General features: G+C 47.0%; 1 protein-coding gene across 1 annotated transcript in view; it reads left to right on the forward strand.

Annotated features, from left to right (window-relative positions):
* The first annotated feature begins 1,112 nt into the window (after positions 1-1,112).
* LOC145411921 (uncharacterized) overlaps positions 1,113-21,211 on the forward strand; it is a 29,504-nt gene continuing 9,405 nt past the window's right edge. The window contains exon 1 of the mRNA XM_080281890.1: positions 1,113-1,139. Coding sequence (XP_080138016.1) covers positions 1,113-1,139 — 27 coding nt within the window. The remainder of the gene's footprint in view (positions 1,140-21,211) is intronic.

The raw sequence follows: 21,211 nt of genomic DNA on the forward strand, positions 1-21,211 counted from the left end.
ACATGGGTGCCTGAGATGTAGGAACGGAAGTATTTGAGGGACCAGATGATTCCCAGGCACTCGCGTTTGGTGGCCGCGTAGTTTCTCTCTGCAGGATTTAGGGTGCGGCTGGCACAGGCAATGATATGTTGACGGCCATCTTGTACTTGTGCAAGGACAGCCCCTATGGCAATGAGTGATACGTTGGTATACAGGCGGAATGGGAGGTTGTAATCTGGGAAAGCGACTACTGGGGCAGAGGTTAACTTGGACTTGAGGGTGGTGAATGCAGTTTTTCTTGGTTCGGTCCATACAAACGGCTCGCCTTTTTTTGTTAGGTCGTGTAGGGGTTTGGCGATATCCGCAAATCCTTTGACGAACCGCCTGTAGTATGATGTTAGGCCTAGGAAGGCACTAGTTTCGTGCACGTCACGAGGTAGAGGAATGTCGGCGATTGCACGTAGTTTTTCTGGGTCCGGGGAGATGCCTGCAGCGTTAATTAGATGTCCAAGGAAAGAGACTGATCTCATGGCCAAAACGCCCATTGTTGGTTTTAGTTTTAGTCCTGCCTGGCATATACGGTGGAACACTTGTTTGAGGCGGTGGAGGTGGTCGGCCCAGGTATGACTGAAAACAATGACGTCGTCCAGATACGCCAAACAAGTCTCCCAGGTTAGTCCGCTGAGAACTGACTCCATCAGGCGGGAGAATGTGGCAGGGGCGTTGCAGAGCCAGAAGGGAAGAACGTTGAATTCATAATGCTTCCCGTTTGATGTTGAGAAGGCGGTTTTGTGTTTGTCGTCGGGGTGTACAGGGACTTGCCAATAACCCGATTGCAGGTCTAGGGTCGAGAACCAGGTCGACCCATGTAGGGAGTCAAGCGAGTCGTCGATTCGGGGTAGGGGCATAGAGTCTTTGATAGTGACGTTGTTGACTCGGCGGTAGTCTACGCAAAAGCGCATAGTCCCATCTTTCTTCCGTACGAGCACAACAGGTGAGGACCATGGGCTAGTGGAGTTGGAGATAATGCCGGCATCGAGCATATCCTGGAACTGCCGGTCTTCTTCTGCCCGTTGTTTTGGATTTTTTCGTTGTGATGGTTGGCGAATTGGAGGTCCGGTCGTGTGTATCTCATGGCTGAGATAGGTAGTGTGACCAAGGTCAGTTGGGCCGGAGGAGAACAGGTCCTGAAAGTCCAGGAGGAGTTGTCGGAGGCTGTTGGTTTGGGAAGGGGATAGGTGTGATGGTAGGTCGGGGAGAATGGGATGGTCAGGGGGTGGTGCTTGGCATGGTTCGGCTTCTTCTGTGTCGCTGATGATGAGTCCTCTTGGTAGGGTTAGTGGGGTTGTGGCGAGGTTGGTGATATGTTTCATGGGCATGTGGGGGAAGGAAGGTGGGAATTACTAAACAGGAGGAGAGTGGTCCGGTGGGGATGGATGGTGAGAAGAGGACGGAGGTACCTGAAGGTCTGTTCAGTTTTACCCAAGCTTCATGGTGGGGTGGAATGGTGAATGAGGAGGCGACAGAGGCAGGAAAAGATGGGAAGGGGTCCAGATGATGTGTGGTGGGGGGTGGTGATGGAGGGGGATGAAGTGAGGCATTGTGTGAGGTTGGGTTGGGGTCAGATGTACAGGTGGGTTGGGGCAGGTGAGTGTTCGGGGGTTGTGTGTGTTTGCGTGGTGGGGGGGGGTGTTCTTGCTTTTTCTTCGATGAGATTTTTTTTTCTTGTTGATTGATGCTTGGTTGGGGCGGGCTGGACTGAAGTTTCGGCGCTGATGGCAGTCAATGGTGGCGTGGAGTTTTTGGAAAAGGTCCAGCCCACGATATCCATCATATTGATCGCATGTCGAGTCGAAAATGATGAATGGGTGGTTAGTGGATACTCGTTGGTGGGTGTTGGTTTGAAGGGCCCGTGTTTCCCCATGGATAGGCAGGGGGCCATCCACCGCGTCAACGAGGTTGGCTGAAGTGGGGAGAAGGGGGCCGAATGCAGAGGTGTGGCGGGAGTAGAGGTGGGAGTAGAGGCACGATCTGGCAGCTCCCGTATCTAGCAGTAATTGTGCCTTGACCCCGTTCAGCCAAATCTTGTTGTAGACTGGGGGTCTGTAGCTATGTGAGGTGGCCCCCGCTACCGTGGGGAGGTGCGGGGGCGGGCCTAAAAATCCATCTGCTGAGGAGTGGGGTCGTCTTGGTCGTCGTCGTCCATTCCCGAGTAAAGTGTTGGTGGTGCGACGTCTTCCGGGGCATCATCATCTAGGGAGGAGACTTTCTTGTGCCCTTGGTGAAAGTTTCTGCGCCTGCTAGCCTTTAGCTGTTCTCTTATGTCGTGCAGGGGGCAGGTGCGACTGCAGGCCGTGAACTCCCAAGGATTAATAGTGATGAGATTGCCTTGTTCCTTGGGGTTGGGGCGCTTTTTCTGCGGGTAAGCCCTGGGCACAGTAGGAGTTGGCTCTGTAGTTGGCTGGTGAGGCGGCAGCTTAGGTTTGGGTGGAGGGTTGTGTTTCGTCGGGAATCTTGTCACCGCGTGGAGTGGTTGTGGTATGGGACGGGCGGCGAGGAGACGTCTGACGAGTTGCAGGTCGTTTTCCATGTCCCCTGAGGGATCATAGATTGAGAAGTGCTCCCTGACTGTGCTAGGGAGAATCCTCAGCAGGGCATTAAATGTATGTATATCTCGGGCATTTGTACGTGCCTTGGGATAAGCGGTGCTGATGAGGCGCTGAGCCTGGACGAATGTGTCGTCCAGGTTCCCGTCATAGGTGAGAGCGTCGAGTTGAGAGAGGGCAACAACTCTGCCTATTGATTGCGTGAAAGCCTGTCTCACTATTTGTGAGAATTGATCCCATGACAGTTCTGGGACGATTTTTGGTGCGACAGTGGCAATTATTTTTCCCAGGTTAGGTAATGTGACTGCAATTTTTTCTCTGTCTGAGTCGAACCCTATGTCTAGGAGGGGTCTGACCATATCTAAATATACTTCTATGTCGCATTGGTCCGGGTTGAATCTTGGTAATTGGATGTACGGTTTGGCTGCCATTGTGCAAGTTTCCTTTTTATCGTTCCTCCGTGCTTTTACTCGGATCCAGAACCACCGCTTGCCACCAGTGTTATGCTGGTGTTTTTAAGGCGACTTCTCGTCGTAGAAACACTAGCTACTGAAGCAGGGTCCTCTTTCTAGACCAGAAGTAAAGCACCAACAAAGGAACAGGACATAAAAACCAGGCAGTATACCTTAACACATCTATTACCTTAATTCTAACCGTAACAATACACGTAGAGTGATATTTGAGATACAGGGGAACAGAGACACAGAGTTAATATTCAGCACCACAAAATAGAGTTACACTTACACATTACAATGTTCATACAGGGAGATCGTGAATTATCTCTAGTATTGTTTATGTGTCACTTTTAGGCAGGATATAAATAGAATGGTTCACATACGGAATAAAAAAGATTGGGAGTCTGTATGGGAACTATTACTATAAATGAGGTAGGGTGCGGATAACGACACTCAACATCGTCACCTTGTCACGGCGACACTCACACTCAGGCTTTTGACAGGCCCGCGCACCCTCACCTCAGGTGTTCACAGAAAGTTCTCTTATATGAGGGGACTGGGATAATTACAATAAAGTTCATTCTCTGCCCTGCCAACACTGAGTTCTTGTGGGCTACTATCAATTACACTGTGCTTCACTTAGTCACTGTTCACTGTTCTTTTTCCCGACTTGTTCTTGACACAGGGGGGGGAAAGTCACTGTTTTCCTATATCTCCTAGGTAACGTTCACTCTGGGTCACACTCGTAGGTGGGGTGTAGGGAGGCTCTCCTGTCTGGGATCCTCGACCTGATAGGCGGCCCTCGTGCTGGGGCCGCATTGGTGTGGTGCAGGGAGGCCCTCTGGTCTGGGGGCCTCGACCTGATAGGTGGCCCTCGGGACTGGGACCAAACAGCCGTAGTAGTCGGGCCTGTCGTCTTTGGCTCCGTGGAGTGAGGGAGCCAGGATCGCCTTCGTCAGGAGCTGGAGAGTCTGGCCTGGGTGTCCTGGGACTGCGGGCACCAAGGGGTAGAGGCGCTGTCAGGACTGGGCTGCGGCAGCGTCTCCTTCGGGGCTCAGGCAGGAACAAGGAACTCCCGGGCGTAGGCAGTAAGTCCGATATCGGACCTTGCCACCACTCTAGCGTCTCCTCCGGGGCTATATTCCCGGGTGGTGATGAAAGGCTTCCACAAGGGAAAGAGGCTGGAGAAGGACTCACGTCATTCGTGTCCTCTCTAGTACGTCCTGAGGCCGGAGCCTTGGGTCCCCTTACCCTGGTACGTACTCTGACTGTAGCTGTGGACTTGCCCGGCGTACGAGGAACAACTGAAGGGCGTACTAGGCCGTCCCTTCCCTGCTACGTGTATAGACCGTCAGCGCGGTGTTGCTCCCGTAGTAGAAAACAAGCCAGAGTGAGGGGCACAGAGGCCACACTCTCTCCAGTACGAACTGAAACTACCTTCAGGGGCTTCTCTACCCTGGTATGTGCCCCAGCCGGAGCCAAGTGCCTACCCGTTTTACTGAGAACAACTGAAGGGCGTACTAGGCCGTCCCCTCCCCGCCATGTATATAGACCGTCGGCGCAGTGTTGCTCCCGTAATAGGGAAGGGCTATACGTACGGTAGCAGGGGCTCTTTACCCTGGTCCGTACTCTGGCCATAGCCGGAAGCTGATCTGTCCGATCAGGAACAATTGAAGGGAGTACTAGGCCGTCCCTTCCCTGCCACGTATATAGGCCGTCGGCGCGGTGTTGCTCCTGAAGGGGAGAACAGCAAGAGAGGGATGCACTGGGGTAACTCTCTCTCTCTGGTGTACTAAGGCCGGAGCCTTGGGTCGCCTTACCCTTTATACACTTTGTTAGGCCGTAGCCTTGGGTCGCCTTACCCTTTGTACACTTTGTTAGACCGTAGCCTTGGGCCTCCTGCCCTTGGGCCTCCTGCCCTAGAGGGTGTAACAAAGCCGTCAATACGGTGTTACCTGGAACTGAAACTTGTTCAGTCCCACCCCTATTCTAACGACCATTGCTCCGCCTGCAATGTAGTTCCCTTTCCCTGGTCACCTGGGGTTGGGGCAATTGCGGGGAACAATGGCCTAGGATCGTGATATCCTGGTGACCCTCTTGATCGGGGTCACTAACCCCACCGTTGTGTCCTCCTGGGGTGGTGGTGCGGTGGCGGCCCGGTGGTGGGGTGGGGGGTGGTGAGGTGGGATGTCCGAAGGCGGGCACGGTGGGCATTTTAGTTAAGTTAGGTTTGTTTTCTTAGTATGAGGTAAGTTTAGTTTGGTGGTCATTTAGGTTAGTCTGTAAGGTTAAGTAACCTTTACAACAATAAATATTTCAGTCAATTAGGTTTGTTTTCTTAGTATAAGTATGTATCAACTCACGTAGCCACCTCTCTCTCTCTCTCTCTCATATTCTGTATATCTCACTCATTCCTATGTGACCTTCAGTGACATTGTTGGCCGCAGTTTACGGATTTTTGATCAAATTCTTACTGGCCCTACAGATTTCCTAACGCCTCTTTCTCAACGATTTATTCTTTGCTCTACACACCAGTAACCTTTTATCCTGTATATATCTGATGCAGACTGTGTCGATATTAAAATGATAAGTAGTATGTTAGAGAATGCTAAGTTTAATTGTGTTATGCTGAGTGTTTTTAGGTCGACTTCTCGTCCTAAAAGCACTAGCTACTGAGCAGGGTCCTCTTTCCGGACTGGAAGTAAAGCACCCACAAAGGAACAGGACATAAAAACCAGGCAGTATACCTTAACACATCTATTGCCTTAATTCTACACCGTTACAATACAACAGAAAGTGATATTTGATATACAGGAGACAGGGACACAGAGTTAGCCTTTGACACCACAATGCACAGCCACACTTAACACACGGTATAATACATGTACACTAATGTCATGAACTATATGTATTGATACCCGTATTTCATCTTTAGGCAGAATATATCTTTAGTTGGAAGCAAGGGGAATAAACAAGATTAAGAGTCCGTGGGGGAAATGCTACTATAAATAAGACAGGGTGCGGATTGCGACACGCTAGTGGCGGCACTTACACACAGATTTTTTACTCGCCCGCGCACCCTAGTCTCCATTCACAGGTACTGAAAGTTCTTTTACTTGGGGACTCACACAATTACTATAAGTTCTCTGAAGTTATTTTCTGTTCTGCTGGGTATCGAGTTCTTATGGACTAATAGTAGCTGTCACTGACTTTACACTGGTCTTCACTTGGTCACTGTTCACTGTTATTCCCCTGGTTTGTTCTCGGTACAAGGGGCATCACTATTTACCTGTACTTCCTGGGTAGAGTTCACTCCGTAGTATGGGCGTGAGGGGAGAACCCTAGGGGGACCCGGCCTGCAAGGGGCAATACACTACCCGCAGGGGAGTCACTGCCCGGGTCCTGTTCGTTGGTGAGGTGCAGGTAGGCCCTCCTGTCTGGGGGCCTTGACCTGAGAGGTGGCCCTCATATTGGAGCCTCGTTGGTGGGGTGTAGGGAGGCCCTCCTGTCTGGGGGCCTCGACCTGAGAGGTGGCCCTCGGGACTGGGGCCAAACAGCTGGAGGAGGCGGGCTTGTCGTCTCTGGCTCCGTGTGGTAAGGGAGCCTGGGTTGCCCTTGTCTGGAGTCTGCTGGTCGGGCCTGGGGGTCCTGGGACTGCGGTCGCCTATAGGGAGAGGCACCGACAGGGTTGGGCTGCGGCACCGTCTCCATCTGGTGTCTGGCAGGAACAGAGATCTCCCAGGCGTAGGAGGTAGGTCCGGTATCGGGACTTGCCACCACTCTGGCGACACCTCTGGGGCAACACTCCCGGATGGTGACGAAGGGCTCCCACAAGTGGAAGAGGCAGGAGAAGGATTCACGGAGTCCGTGTCCTCTCCGGTACGTACTGAAGCCGGAGCCTCGGGTCGCCTTACCCTGGTATGTACTGTGGCTGTGGCCATAAGCCTACCCGTTGTACGAGGAGCAACTGAAGGGTATACAGTGGCCGCTCCTTCCCCGCCACGTACAGTGGCCGTCGGGGCGGTGTTGCTACTGCAGTAGGGAAAAGCAGGAGAGGGGTGCACAGGGGCCGCGCTCTCTCCGGTACATACTGAGGCCGTAGCCAAGGGCCTCTCTACCCTGGTACGTGCTTTGGCCGTAGCCAGGAGCTGATCTTCCCGTAGAGAAGCAATCGAAGGGTGTACAGTGGCCGCTCCTTCCCCACCACGTACAGTGGCCGTCAGCGAGGTGTTGCTCCCGTAGGATAGAACAGCGGGAGAGGGATGCACAGAGGCAACTCTCTCTCCGGTGTGCACTAAGGCCATAGCCAAGGGTCTCCTTACCCTGGTGCACATTTCTGGCCTTAGCCTTGGGCCTCCTGCCCTTGAGGGTGTAACAATAGCAGTCGACACGGTGTTACCTGGGACTGAATCTTGTTCAGTCCCACCCCAATTCTGGCGATGGCTGTCCCGCCCGCAAGGTCGTTGGCTTTTTCCGGTCACCTGGTGTTGGGGTAGTTGCAGGGAAAAGGGACTCAGGACAGTAGTGTCCCGGTGACCCTCTTGACCTGGGTCACTAACCCCACCGTTGTGTCCTCCTGGGGTGGTGGTGGGGTGGGGGGTGGCGGGGTGGGTGGTCCGGCGGCGGGTATTTTAAATTGTGTTAAATAATTTGCTAATGAAGAGGTAACACGACCATGCCACTAAGAAAAAAAAAAAAAATTCCATCGTTAGCTTAGTTACCGCTTAAAATATTTCGTTTTCTGTTACAAACACGTAATCCCATTTTCTTTAAAAAATTCATATAATCTAGTGACGTACTTTATATATAACTTCTTCCATCTCCAGACGATTATATTCACCTTAAATGAGACTTTTTAAACTGGAGGGGTTAGATATAGCCTTCATTAACCACTTTACTACTATACCTAATATTTTGGTTCTATAGCAGGCTTCCTTGCACGTCTTTCTTAGCGATTTATTTGACAGAATACATTTAAGTCTCTTGTATGTTATTCATAGACCTTTAATGCTTATGTAGTTGCATCAATAACAAAAGGATAATGAGGTGCAGTGTGAAAGATAAATCGCTTTGCAAGAGATACTGCAACATTCCCAAAATCACTTCTAATCCAGTCCTTAAACTCGCCTTCACAGCTCAGAAATACAGCATTTGTTTAGTTAATAACAAAAAGTAGCACAATATATACTGTACAACTGCCCTGTACTCTAGTCTATTATAATGTATTAAATATTACTACGTCAGGCGAATATAAGTTTTACAAAAATCTTTATGCTTTGTTTAAATATTTGTATACACTTCCAGAAAACAGTCAATTTGCGATTTTCTCTTGAAATATTAATGTTTTCATCTCATGGCTATTATGGGACTTTGATGAATGGTTGTGGAGAGTGCAGTCGTGTTTTCGTTGCTCTCTCTTCTAGTGATCTAGGGCTGCCTCACCGGCAATAGTTTGGTAAATAGGGGAGTAAAAGTTAGGTTAGCTAGACCTCATTTTCCTCCCTGGCCTTAGTAGATATAGTGAGTGTCTATATCTGTTTCCTGAGATTGCCTTTGCTTACTCACCTCTGGAGTGTACCGTCCACTGATCGCTCTGGGGTGTGAGTGACACACAGGCGCGTCCTCCCGAGAGTGGTTTGAGAGGGTAATCTCAGACTAGGTGGGTCTTCCCCAGGTGCTCTGTCCCTTGCTCGTTTTTCTCTTTCTTCCCACTTCCCCCGCGAAGGGGAAGTGGTACCTATGGAGGACGCCCCTACTGCCTCCCCCCCCCTTCAGGGGGGGAGGTGGTCCTGACGATATTAGGCATGACAGGACTGACCACCCCCAGACTGACGGACGCCAGACTTGAGCTCCACTTGACATCCCTGTAGCTAATGCGACCTATGTTATCATTCATGCGCTAGGTTCCACTCCCCTGTCCAGTCTCAATCCCTTCCTTATAAAGAAGGTGATTGACCACTGTGCGGGAGAAGTCGAACAAGTTAAAAAACTTGCTAATGGAGATCTCCTGGTCAAAACTGTAAACTCGGCACAGGTAAAGGATTTGTTGAAACTGCGCAAATTCCATTGTTAAGATGTCAAAGCCAAAATTCCAGTCTCCATGAATTCTTGCAAGGGTGTTGTCACTTGCAGGGATCTCATGGTGATGAGCGAGGACGAGATCGTAAGTGAATTGGCGCAGCAAGATGTCATTGAGGCTAAATTCATAACTCGCTACTCGGAAGGCATAAGGACGAAGACAGCAACTATCATCTTGACATTTGCCAAATCTTCTCTTCCTAGTGATATCAAAGTTGGTTATGAACTTATTCACGTTCGGCCGTACATCCCTAACGCTTTGCATTGCCTGAAATGCCAGCTGTATGGGCATGGTACAAAGACTTGTCGGGCTTCCCAGCCAGCGTGAGGCAAGTGTGCAAGCCAGGGTCATGATGCGGAAAGTTGCACATCAGAGACAGTACGTTGCTTTCACTGCAAGGGTACTCACTCCACTTCCTCTAGGGATTGTCCCAAGTGGAAGGAGGAGAAGGAAGTCCGCACAGTGAAGGCAACTGAGGGTATTTCCTACTACGAAGCTAGGAAAAAGGTGAAGGAGTTGCATGCAACTCCCACACCGAATAGGTCCTATGCTTCGGCGGTAATATCCCGTCCTGTGATGTGCTCTGTCGAGATGCAGACTGACCCTGTCTTTCGCCCTCCTGCCACTCACAGTACATCTCCATTTCGACCTCCTGTCCGTTCCAACTCTCTCACTGACATCCCTAAAGCTTCAGCTTACTCTCAGGCTGCTGCTGCCTCTCCATCAGTACGGCCTAAAGCGAAGCCTGACAAGCCTACTAAAAATAACATGACCACCCTCACGAAACAGTCACGTCCTCATGTCCTTCCGGTTCCTACTCCAGCGAGGGAGAGAAAGGTTAGCTCTTCCTCGGGGGAGGCTGGGAACCTAGTTATTGATGAAAATATGGAGGTTTCCATCAACAAGCACCGGGATAGGTCCCCTGGTAGTCGCTCGCCTACTGGCGGGCGACAAAAAAAGACGAAGCACACTGGCCCCCAGCAGAAATCTTAAACCGCCGCATTCACTCTATTACAGTGGAATTGTAGAGGTATTGGGAATAAGTTACAAGATATAGCAATCTTGCTGTCAATACACAGGCCAGACGTTGTTTGTTTACAGGAGACGCACCTGAAGGATCATCCTGATCCTCCACAGTTCAAACACTACCACTCGTACAGAAGATATGAAGGTCACGGAGTTGCCATTTACACACACAAATCACACCCACAAACGGAAGTGATTCTAAATTCTACTCTGGAAGCTGTTGCGTGCAGAGTAAAATTTAATAACACGTCTCTGTCTATTTGCTCTCTGTACTGTCGTCCACATGGCTCCATTGATAGTGATTCTTTAAATTCACTATTTGAACATCTGCCTGGAAATAAGTTAGTGTTGGGCGATTTTAACGCCCATCACTATCAATGGGGTAGCTTAAGGATTGATGGTCGTGGGGAGCAAGTAGCCGACCTAATACTACAGTCCAACCTCTGTCTTCTGAACGATGGTAGAGCGACTCGTGTAGATGATCGTACTGGTAACTTTTCGGCCATTGATTTATCTTTGGCCTCCCCTGGTATACATCAAGATCTCTCATGGGACCCTTACGACGACTCCTTGGGAAGTGATCATTTACCCATCTGTCTTTCTTATACACGCAACATCATTTCGGACCCTCCACCTCCAAAATTTAAGTATAAGAAAGCAGATTGGGGATCCTTCTCAAGGATCGCCAATTTAGATATATCTGGGGAGACCATAGATGTTAAGGTCGAAAATATAACCCAATCCATATTACACGCAGCTGAGGCTGCTATTCCCAAGACTTCTACAGTTAATGCGAAGCATAGAGCACATTGGTGGACGCTGGATTGCCGACAAGCATTAAGAAAACGCAATAGGAGATAAAGGATTTTTGATAGTCAGCCCACTGAGGAAAATTTTATTGCATACAAACAGGCACGGGCTGAGGCAAGGAGAATAATAAGAAGGGCCAAACGTGACTCCTGGCGGTCCTTTGTGTCCACGGTGACTCGTACAACACCATTATGTAAAGTCTGGCCCACCATAAGAATATTAAATAATAAAGGCCCATATTTCCCAATCACGACCTTGCAAGTAAATAATAACATCTATGACGAGCCCGTGGACGTTGCTAACATCCTCGCCAGGAGTTTTTCTCACGTAAGTAGCTCAGCCAATTATGACCCGCGTTTCCAACATCATAAACGCACGACTGAGCTACAGATATTAGACTTTGCCACAGAAGACGTAAACTCCCCGTACAACCAAGAGTTTACGCTAGATGAACTGCTCCTTGCCCTTAAATCCTGTAAAGACACCAGCCCTAGACCAGACACCATCACGTACGGTATGATCCAGCATATTAATCAGGACAACCTGATTAAGATGTTAGCATTGTACAATGAGATTTGGGCATCTCGAACGTTCCCAAACTCATGGCACTTTGCGCACGTCATACCAATACCCAAAGAGGCTGGTCGTCTTATGAATCCCACTTCATTTCGTCCTATTGTGTTGACTTCTTGTCTATGTAAGGTCATGGAACGTATGGTTAACAATAGGCTTCTTTTTGTTTTAGAGTCAAAGAATTTGTTAAATGACCAACAATGTGGCTTCCGTAAATACAGAAGTTCACTAGATCATTTAATGAATTTGGAGCATTGTGTTGAAGAGGCATTTGCCAATAAAGAATTCATGATAGGGGTGTTCTTGGACATCCATAAAGCCTATGACATGACCTGGCGACACGGTATACTAATGAAGCTCTATTCTTATGGTTTAAGAGGAAATTTACCTGTTTTTATTTCAAATTTCTTAAGGGACAGAACTTTCTCTGTCAAATTGCCCCGTAACGTAACATCGGATATATTTATCCAGGAAAACGGGGTGCCACAGGGAAGTGTGCTTAGTCCTACTTTATTTAGTATTATGATCAATGATATTCTGTCATCAGCTCCCATCCCGAGGAATCTTAAATACTCGCTCTACGCTGACGATTGTGCAATATGGCACTCTTCCCGTAATGCACAATTTTCGGCTGGACGGATTCAAGCAGCCCTTGACTCCGTCCACCAATGGGCCTTGCAGTGGGGATTTAAGTTTTCCGTACGTAAGTGTGCCGCTATAGTTTTCACTAATCGTAACGTACCTAATTTGTGTTTAACTTTGGATAATCAGGCGGTACCTTTTCAAAATTCTGTAAAATTTTTAGGAATACATTTTGATCGTAGAATGAATTTCAAACTTCACGTTAATACTTTGCTTACTCGTTGTGATAAACCGTTAAATGTCCTCAAGTACCTAGCGGGTACTACCTGGGGTGCCGACAGAAAATCTTTATTAATGGTGTATAAGTCCCTTATTCGATCGAAGCTAGACTATGGCGCACAGGTGTATGGCTCGGCATCCGATGCCACTCTGAAAGGATTGGATGTGTTACAGAATAAATGTTTGCGAATGTGTCTTGGAGCTGTCCGGTGTACCCTTGTAGCTCGTATGGAAGTGGAGGCGAATGTGCCTCCCCTCCGTATTCGCCGTGACCACCTGGCGTTGTCCTACGGCATAAGGACATTAAGAAAAAGTAATATCGGCAATGTGGCCTGTACCCCCCTGCGTCAATACCACCACCTTCTGCGGGGGGTGCGTCGGCCACTTGCCACTCGCCTCCACTTACTGACTGAGGAGCTTGATGTGGACCCCAGTGACTGTGACAAGTTGGTGCTTAAAAATATAGCGCCTTGGGAGCCACCCGGCTTTACAGTCGATGTTACATGGCTCCCAGCACCAAAGGCCAAGGCGCCGGAGGCGGAGGTCCACCACTTGTTTCGTAACATCATTGTTCGTCACTTGGGGTCCCATCAATTGTACACCGACGGCTCCAAGTCGAGTGAATGTGTGGGTGCAAGTGTGTGGTCGACTGAATGTGCCCTCAGGTATCGGTTGCCGACTCATACATCTGTGTTTACTTCAGAACTTTTTGCTATTGACAAAGCCATAGACTATGCTCTCAATTCTAGACACGACTCATTTGTCATATTTTCAGATTCAAAATCAGCCCTTCAGGCAATTGCATCTTGCACTACGGACTCTCACGAGATCCAGGGCCGCATCGTTAATAAGTTGCATTCATGCAACAAGTCATTCACGCTGATCTGGGTGCCTGGTCATTGTCGTATCTATGGCAATGAGCAGGCTGACTTACTTGCAAAGTCGGCTGTAGAGCTCGAGGAGACTTGGGACGTTCCTCGTGATCTACGGTCGAGTCTATCTCTCGGAAAGAAATCAATAAATCTTCTGTGGCAAGGTCAGTGGACCAGACTAAATATTCCAACTTGTAAGCCGTACCTGGGCGACTGGGACACTGCCAACCGTCCAAGTCGCCTAGAAGAAAAAGTGTTGGCACGGCTACGGCTGAATGCCACCATTGTAACCCACATAAAACCATATATGGAAAGACGCTTCCCACCGCACTGTGACATCTGTAATGCGGTGTTATCTATCAGTCATATCATCCTGCGCTGTCGGCGATTTATTCGTGAACGCGCTTCACTTATAAATTACTGCGGCGCAGTAGACGTCCCCTTCACCCTTTCCACCATCCTGGGTGATGGGGACATTGTTATGACTGATAAATTGATGGCTTTCTTGAGAGAGACCGGACTGATCAGAGTGATGTGACTTTTTTACTGTGTGGTTATGGTTTTTATGAAAAGTAAATATGTATATATTGTAATATTAATTAGGGTTGACAGTTGACATATTTTAAATAGTTCCTCCTCCCACCGATCTATTTCTAATATAGATGTCCCCTACATTAGGCCAAGTTCCTTGCCTGACAGTCACCAGCTGATGAGTGCAAGTGTGCAATATAGGAAGGTATTGGGCACTTGCAGTCGATGGTAGTCTGCTGGGCGAGGTTCTTCAATTTTTGTATAAATTATGTAAATACATTATATTATCTTGCTTAAGTTATTCTAATTAGGGACGACAGGTGACGTATATGGAAATGTTCCTGACTCGTCTGGTTCCCTTTCATATATTGATGTCCCCTATATTAGGTTGTGCCTCGACTGACAGTCATCAGGTGATGAGTGCAGGTATGTAATGTAGAAAAGCATTACATATCTGCAGTCGATGGTGTTCTCTTGGTCGAGGCTTTTTGAATATTAGTGTAGGCCTAGTTATTTGTCTCTTAGGATTTAGTATAGGTTAGCGATTTGTCTGTTAGGTGGTTAGTTTTAGGGTCTTTAAATTAGGTATTTTTTTTTTATAAGTAAAATAAGGTTAAAAATATAAAAAATAAATAAAAATAATAAAAATAAAACTACAAAAAAATAATAAAATAAAAATTATTATATATATATGTACGTGTGCATGAAAGTGTGTATGTTCATCTGCATGGATGTGTGTATGTATGTATGTATGTATATATATATGTTTGTATATATATGTATATATGTGTCAATATATATACATATATATATATTTGCCTTAATGACCAGAGGCTCCGGCCTCAATGGTCGATAGGCAAAAAAAAAAAAAAAAAAAAAAAAAAAAAATGGCTATTATGGGACTTTGATGAATGGTTGTGGAGAGTGCAGTCGTGTTTTCGTTGCTCTCTCTTCTAGTGATCTAGGGCTGCCTCACCGGCAATAGTTTGGTAAATAGGGGAGTAAAAGTTAGGTTAGCTAGACCTCATTTTCCTCCCTGGCCTTAGTAGATATAGTGAGTGTCTATATCTGTTTCCTGAGATTGCCTTTGCTTACTCACCTCTGGAGTGTACCGTCCACTGATCGCTCTGGGGTGTGAGTGACACACAGGCGCGTCCTCCCGAGAGTGGTTTGAGAGGGTAATCTCAGACTAGGTGGGTCTTCCCCAGGTGCTCTGTCCCTTGCTCGTTTTTCTCTTTCTTCCCACTTCCCCCGCGAAGGGGAAGTGGTACCTATGGAGGACGCCCCTACTGCCTCCCCCCCCCTTCAGGGGGGGAGGTGGTCCTGACGATATTAGGCATGACAGGACTGACCACCCCCAGACTGACGGACGCCAGACTTGAGCTCCACTTGACATCCCTGTAGCTAATGCGACCTACGTTATCATTCATGCGCTAGGTTCCACTCCCCTGTCCAGTCTCAATCCCTTCCTTATCAAGAAGGTGATTGACCACTGTGCGGGAGAAGTCGAACAAGTTAAAAAACTTGCTAATGGAGATCTCCTGGTCAAAACTGTAAACTCGGCACAGGTAAAGGATTTGTTGAAACTGCGCAAATTCCATTGTTAAGATGTCAAAGCCAAAATTCCAGTCTCCATGAATTCTTGCAAGGGTGTTGTCACTTGCAGGGATCTCATGGTGATGAGCGAGGACGAGATCGTAAGTGAATTGGCGCAGCAAGATGTCATTGAGGCTAAATTCATAACTCGCTACTCGGAAGGCATAAGGACGAAGACAGCAACTATCATCTTGACATTTGCCAAATCTTCTCTTCCTAGTGATATCAAAGTTGGTTATGAACTTATTCACGTTCGGCCGTACATCCCTAACGCTTTGCATTGCCTGAAATGCCAGCTGTATGGGCATGGTACAAAGACTTGTCGGGCTTCCCAGCCAGCGTGAGGCAAGTGTGCAAGCCAGGGTCGTGATGCGGAAAGTTGCACATCAGAGACAGTACGTTGCTTTCACTGCAAGGGTACTCACTCCACTTCCTCTAGGGATTGTCCCAAGTGGAAGGAGGAGAAGGAAGTCTGCACAGTGAAGGCAACTGAGGGTATTTCCTACTACGAAGCTAGGAAAAAGGTGAAGGAGTTGCATGCAACTCCCACACCGAATAGGTCCTATGCTTCGGCGGTAATATCCCGTCCTGTGATGTGCTCTGTCGAGATGCAGACTGACCCTGTCTTTCTCCCTCCTGCCACTCACAGTACATCTCCATTTCGACCTCCTGTCCGTTCCAACTCTCTCACTGACATCCCTAAAGCTTCAGCTTACTCTCAGGCTGCTGCTGCCTCTCCATCAGTACGGCCTAAAGCGAAGCCTGACAAGCCTACTAAAAATAACATGACCACCCTCACGAAACAGTCACGTCCTCATGTCCTTCCGGTTCCTACTCCAGCGAGGGAGAGAAAGGTTAGCTCTTCCTCGGGGGAGGCTGGGAACCTAGTTATTGATGAAAATATGGAGGTTTCCATCAACAAGCACCGGGATAGGTCCCCTGGTAGTCGCTCGCCTACTGGCGGGCGACAAAAAAAGACGAAGCACACTGGCCCCCAGCAGAAATCTTAAACCGCCGCATTCACTCTATTACAGTGGAATTGTAGAGGTATTGGGAATAAGTTACAAGATATAGCAATCTTGCTGTCAATACACAGGCCAGACGTTGTTTGTTTACAGGAGACGCACCTGAAGGATCATCCTGATCCTCCACAGTTCAAACACTACCACTCGTACAGAAGATATGAAGGTCACGGAGTTGCCATTTACACACACAAATCACACCCACAAACGGAAGTGATTCTAAATTCTACTCTGGAAGCTGTTGCGTGCAGAGTAAAATTTAATAACACGTCTCTGTCTATTTGCTCTCTGTACTGTCGTCCACATGGCTCCATTGATAGTGATTCTTTAAATTCACTATTTGAACATCTGCCTGGAAATAAGTTAGTGTTGGGCGATTTTAACGCCCATCACTATCAATGGGGTAGCTTAAGGATTGATGTTCGTGGGGAGCAAGTAGCCGACCTAATACTATAGTCCAACCTTTGTCTTCTGAACGATGGTAGAGCGACTCGTGTAGATGATCGTACTGGTAACTTTTCGGCCATTGACTTATCTTTGGCCTCCCCTGGTATACATCAAGATCTCTCATGGGACCCTTACGACGACTCCTTGGGAAGTGATCATTTACCCATCTGTCTTTCTTATACACGCAACATCATTTCGGACCCTCCACCTCCAAAATTTAAGTATAAGAAAGCAGATTGGGGATCCTTCTCAAGGATCGCCAATTTAGATATATCTGGGGAGACCATAGATGTTAAGGTCGAAAATATAACCCAATCCATATTACACGCAGCTGAGGCTGCTATTCCCAAGACTTCTACAGTTAATGCGAAGCATAGAGCACATTGGTGGACGCTGGATTGCCGACAAGCATTAAGAAAACGCAATAGGAGATAAAGGATTTTTGATAGTCAGCCCACTGAGGAAAATTTTATTGCATACAAACAGGCACGGGCTGAGGCAAGGAGAATAATAAGAAGGGCCAAACGTGACTCCTGGCGGTCCTTTGTGTCCACGGTGACTTGTACAACACCATTATGTAAAGTCTGGCCCACCATAAGAATATTGAATAATAAAGGCCCATATTTCCCAATCACCACCTTGCAAGTAAATAATAACATCTATGACGAGCCCGTGGACGTTGCTAACATCCTCGCCAGGAGTTTTTCTCACGTAAGTAGCTCAGCCAATTATGACCCGCGTTTCCAACATCATAAACGCACGACTGAGCTACAGATATTAGACTTTGCCACAGAAGACGTAAACTCCCCGTACAACCAAGAGTTTACGCTAGATGAACTGCTCCTTGCCCTTAAATCCTGTAAAGACACCAGCCCTAGACCAGACACCATCACGTACGGTATGATCCAGCATATTAATCAGGACAACCTGATTAAGATGTTAGCATTGTACAATGAGATTTGGGCGTCTCGAACGTTCCCAAACTCATGGCACTTTGCGCACGTCATACCAATACCCAAAGAGGCTGGTCGTCTTATGAATCCCACTTCATTTCGTCCTATTGTGTTGACTTCTTGTCTATGTAAGGTCATGGAACGTATGGTTAACAATAGGCTTCTTTTTGTTTTAGAGTCAAAGAATTTGTTAAATGACCAACAATGTGGCTTCCGTAAATACAGAAGTTCACTAGATCATTTAATGAATTTGGAGCATTGTGTTGAAGAGGCATTTGCCAATAAAGAATTCATGATAGGGGTGTTCTTGGACATCCATAAAGCCTATGACATGACCTGGCGACACGGTATACTAATGAAGCTCTATTCTTATGGTTTAAGAGGAAATTTACCTGTTTTTATTTCAAATTTCTTAAGGGACAGAACTTTCTCTGTCAAATTGCCCTGTAACGTAACATCAGATATATTTATCCAGGAAAACGGGGTGCCACAGGGAAGTGTGCTTAGTCCTACTTTATTTAGTATTATGATCAATGATATTCTGTCATCAGCTCCCATCCCGAGGAATCTTAAATACTCGCTCTACGCTGACGATTGTGCAATATGGCACTCTTCCCGTAATGCACAATTTTCGGCTGGACGGATTCAAGCAGCCCTTGACTCCGTCCACCAATGGGCCTTGCAGTGGGGATTTAAGTTTTCCGTACGTAAGTGTGCCGCTATAGTTTTCACTAATCGTAACGTACCTAATTTGTGCTTAACTTTGGATAATCAGGCGGTACCTTTTCAAAATTCTGTAAAATTTTTAGGAATACATTTTGATCGTAGAATGAATTTCAAACTTCACGTTAATACTTTGCTTACTCGTTGTGATAAACCGTTAAATGTCCTCAAGTACCTAGCGGGTACTACCTGGGGTGCCGACAGAAAATCTTTATTAATGGTGTATAAGTCCCTTATTCGATCGAAGCTAGACTATGGCACACAGGTGTATGGCTCGGCATCCGATGCCACTCTGAAAGGATTGGATGTGTTACAGAATAAATGTTTGCGAATGTGTCTTGGAGCCGTCCGGTGTACCCGTGTGACTCGTATGGAAGTGGAGGCGAATGTGCCTCCCCTCCGTATTCGCCTTGACCACCTGGCCTTGTCCTACGGCATAAGGACGTTAAGGAAAAGTAATATCGGCAATGTGGCCTGTACCCCCCTACGTCAATACCACCACCTTCTGCGGGGGGTGCGTCGGTCACTTGCCGCTCGCCTCCACTTACTGACTCAGGAGCTTGATGTGGACCCCAGTGACTGTGACAAGTTAGTGCTTAAAAATATAGCGCCTTGGGAGCCACCTGGCTTTACAGTCGATGTTACATGGCTCCCAGCACCAAAGGCCAAGGCGCCGGAGGCGGAGGTCCACCACTTGTTTCGTAACATCATTGTTCGTCACTGGGGGTCCCATCAATTGTACACCGACGGCTCCAAGTCGAGTGAATGTGTGGGTGCAAGTGTGTGGTCGACTGAATGTGCCCTCAGGTATCGGTTGCCGACTCATACATCTGTGTTTACTTCAGAACTTTTTGCTATTGACAAAGCCATAGACTATGCTCTCAATTCTAGGCATGACTCATTTGTCATATTTTCAGATTCAAAATCAGCCCTTCAGGCAATTGCATCTTGCACTACGGACTCTCATGAGATCCAGGGCCGCATCGTTAATAAGTTTCATTCATGCAACAAGTCATTCACGCTGATCTGGGTGCCTGGTCATTGTCGTATCTACGGCAATGAGCAGGCTGACTTACTTGCAAAGTCGGCTGTAGAGCTCGAGGAGACTTGGGACGTTCCTCGTGATCTACGGTCGAATCTATCTCTCGGAAAGAAATCAATAAATCTTCTGTGGCAAGGTCAGTGGACCAGACTAAATATTCCAATTTGTAAGCCGTACCTGGGCGACTGGGACACTGCCAACCTTTCCAGTCGCCTAGAAGAAAAAGTGTTGGCACGGTTACGGCTTAATGCCACCATTTTAACCCACATAAAACCATGTATGGAAAGACGCTTCCCACCGCACTGTGACATCTGTAATGCGGTGTTATCTATTAGTCATATCATCCTGCGCTGTCGGCGATTTATTCGTGAACGTGCTTCACTTATAAATTACTGCGGCGCAGTAGACGTCCCCTTCACCCTTTCCACCATCCTGGGTGATGGGGACATTGTTATGACTGATAAATTGATGGCTTTCTTGAGAGAGACCGGACTGATCAGAGTGATGTGACTTTTTTACAGCGTGGTTATGGTTTTTATGAACAGTAAATATGTATATATTGTAATATTAATTAGGGTTGACAGTTGACATATTTTAAATAGTTCCTCCTCCCACCGATCTATTTCTAATATAGATGTCCCCTACATTAAGCCAAGTTCCTCGCCTGACACTCACCAGCTGATGAGTGCAAGTGTGCAATATAGGAAGGTATTGGGCACTTGCAGTCGATGGTGGTCTGCTGGGCGAGGTTCTTCACTTTTTGTACAAATTATGTAAATACATTATATTATCTTGCTTAAGTTATTCTAATTAGGGACGACAGGTGACGTATATGGAAATGTTCCTGACTCGTCTGGTTCCCTTTCATATACTGATGTCCCCTATAATAAGTTGTGCCTCGACTGACAGTCACCAGGTGATGAGTGCAGGTATGTAATGTAGAAAGGAATTACATATCTGCAGTCGATGGTGTTCTGTTAGTCGAGGTATTTTTACCATTAGTGTAGGTCTAGCTATTTGTCTCTGTAGGATTTAGTATAGGTTAGCGATTTGTCTGTTTGGTGATTAGTTTTAGGGTCTTTAGATTAGTTTTTCTTTATAATATAAGGTATAGAAAATATAAAACCAAGAAAAAATTAAAAAAATAAAAATACCAAAAAAAAAATGAATAAGATTAAAATTATTATACATATATGTACGTTTGCATGAAAGTGTGTCTGTATGTATGCATGGAAGTGTGTGTGTGTGTGTGTGTGTGTGTGTGTGTGTGTGTATGTATATATATATATATATATATGTTTGTATATATATGTATATATGTTTAAATTTATATACATATATATATATATATATATATATATATATATATATATATATATATATATATATATATATATATATATATATATACATGGCCTTAATAACCAGGGGCTTCGGCCCCAATGCTTGATAGGCCAGAAAAAAAAAAAAAAAAAAAGGCTATTACACACACACACCACAAAGCCAGTCAGGAGACAGGACGTGTGTGCTGGGCAATCCCCAGGTCCTGTCCTCCCCACTTACTGTCTTTTTTTCAATCAGCCCATACACCACTGACCGGGCTGATGTATGGCCCGGCCTGCACTATATGTGCAGG

Source organism: Coenobita brevimanus, chromosome 91 (assembly GCF_032717465.1).
Source record: "Coenobita brevimanus isolate Jiangsu-jjx chromosome 91, ASM3271746v2, whole genome shotgun sequence".
In the NCBI taxonomy this organism is placed as follows: Eukaryota; Metazoa; Arthropoda; class Malacostraca; order Decapoda; family Coenobitidae; genus Coenobita; species Coenobita brevimanus.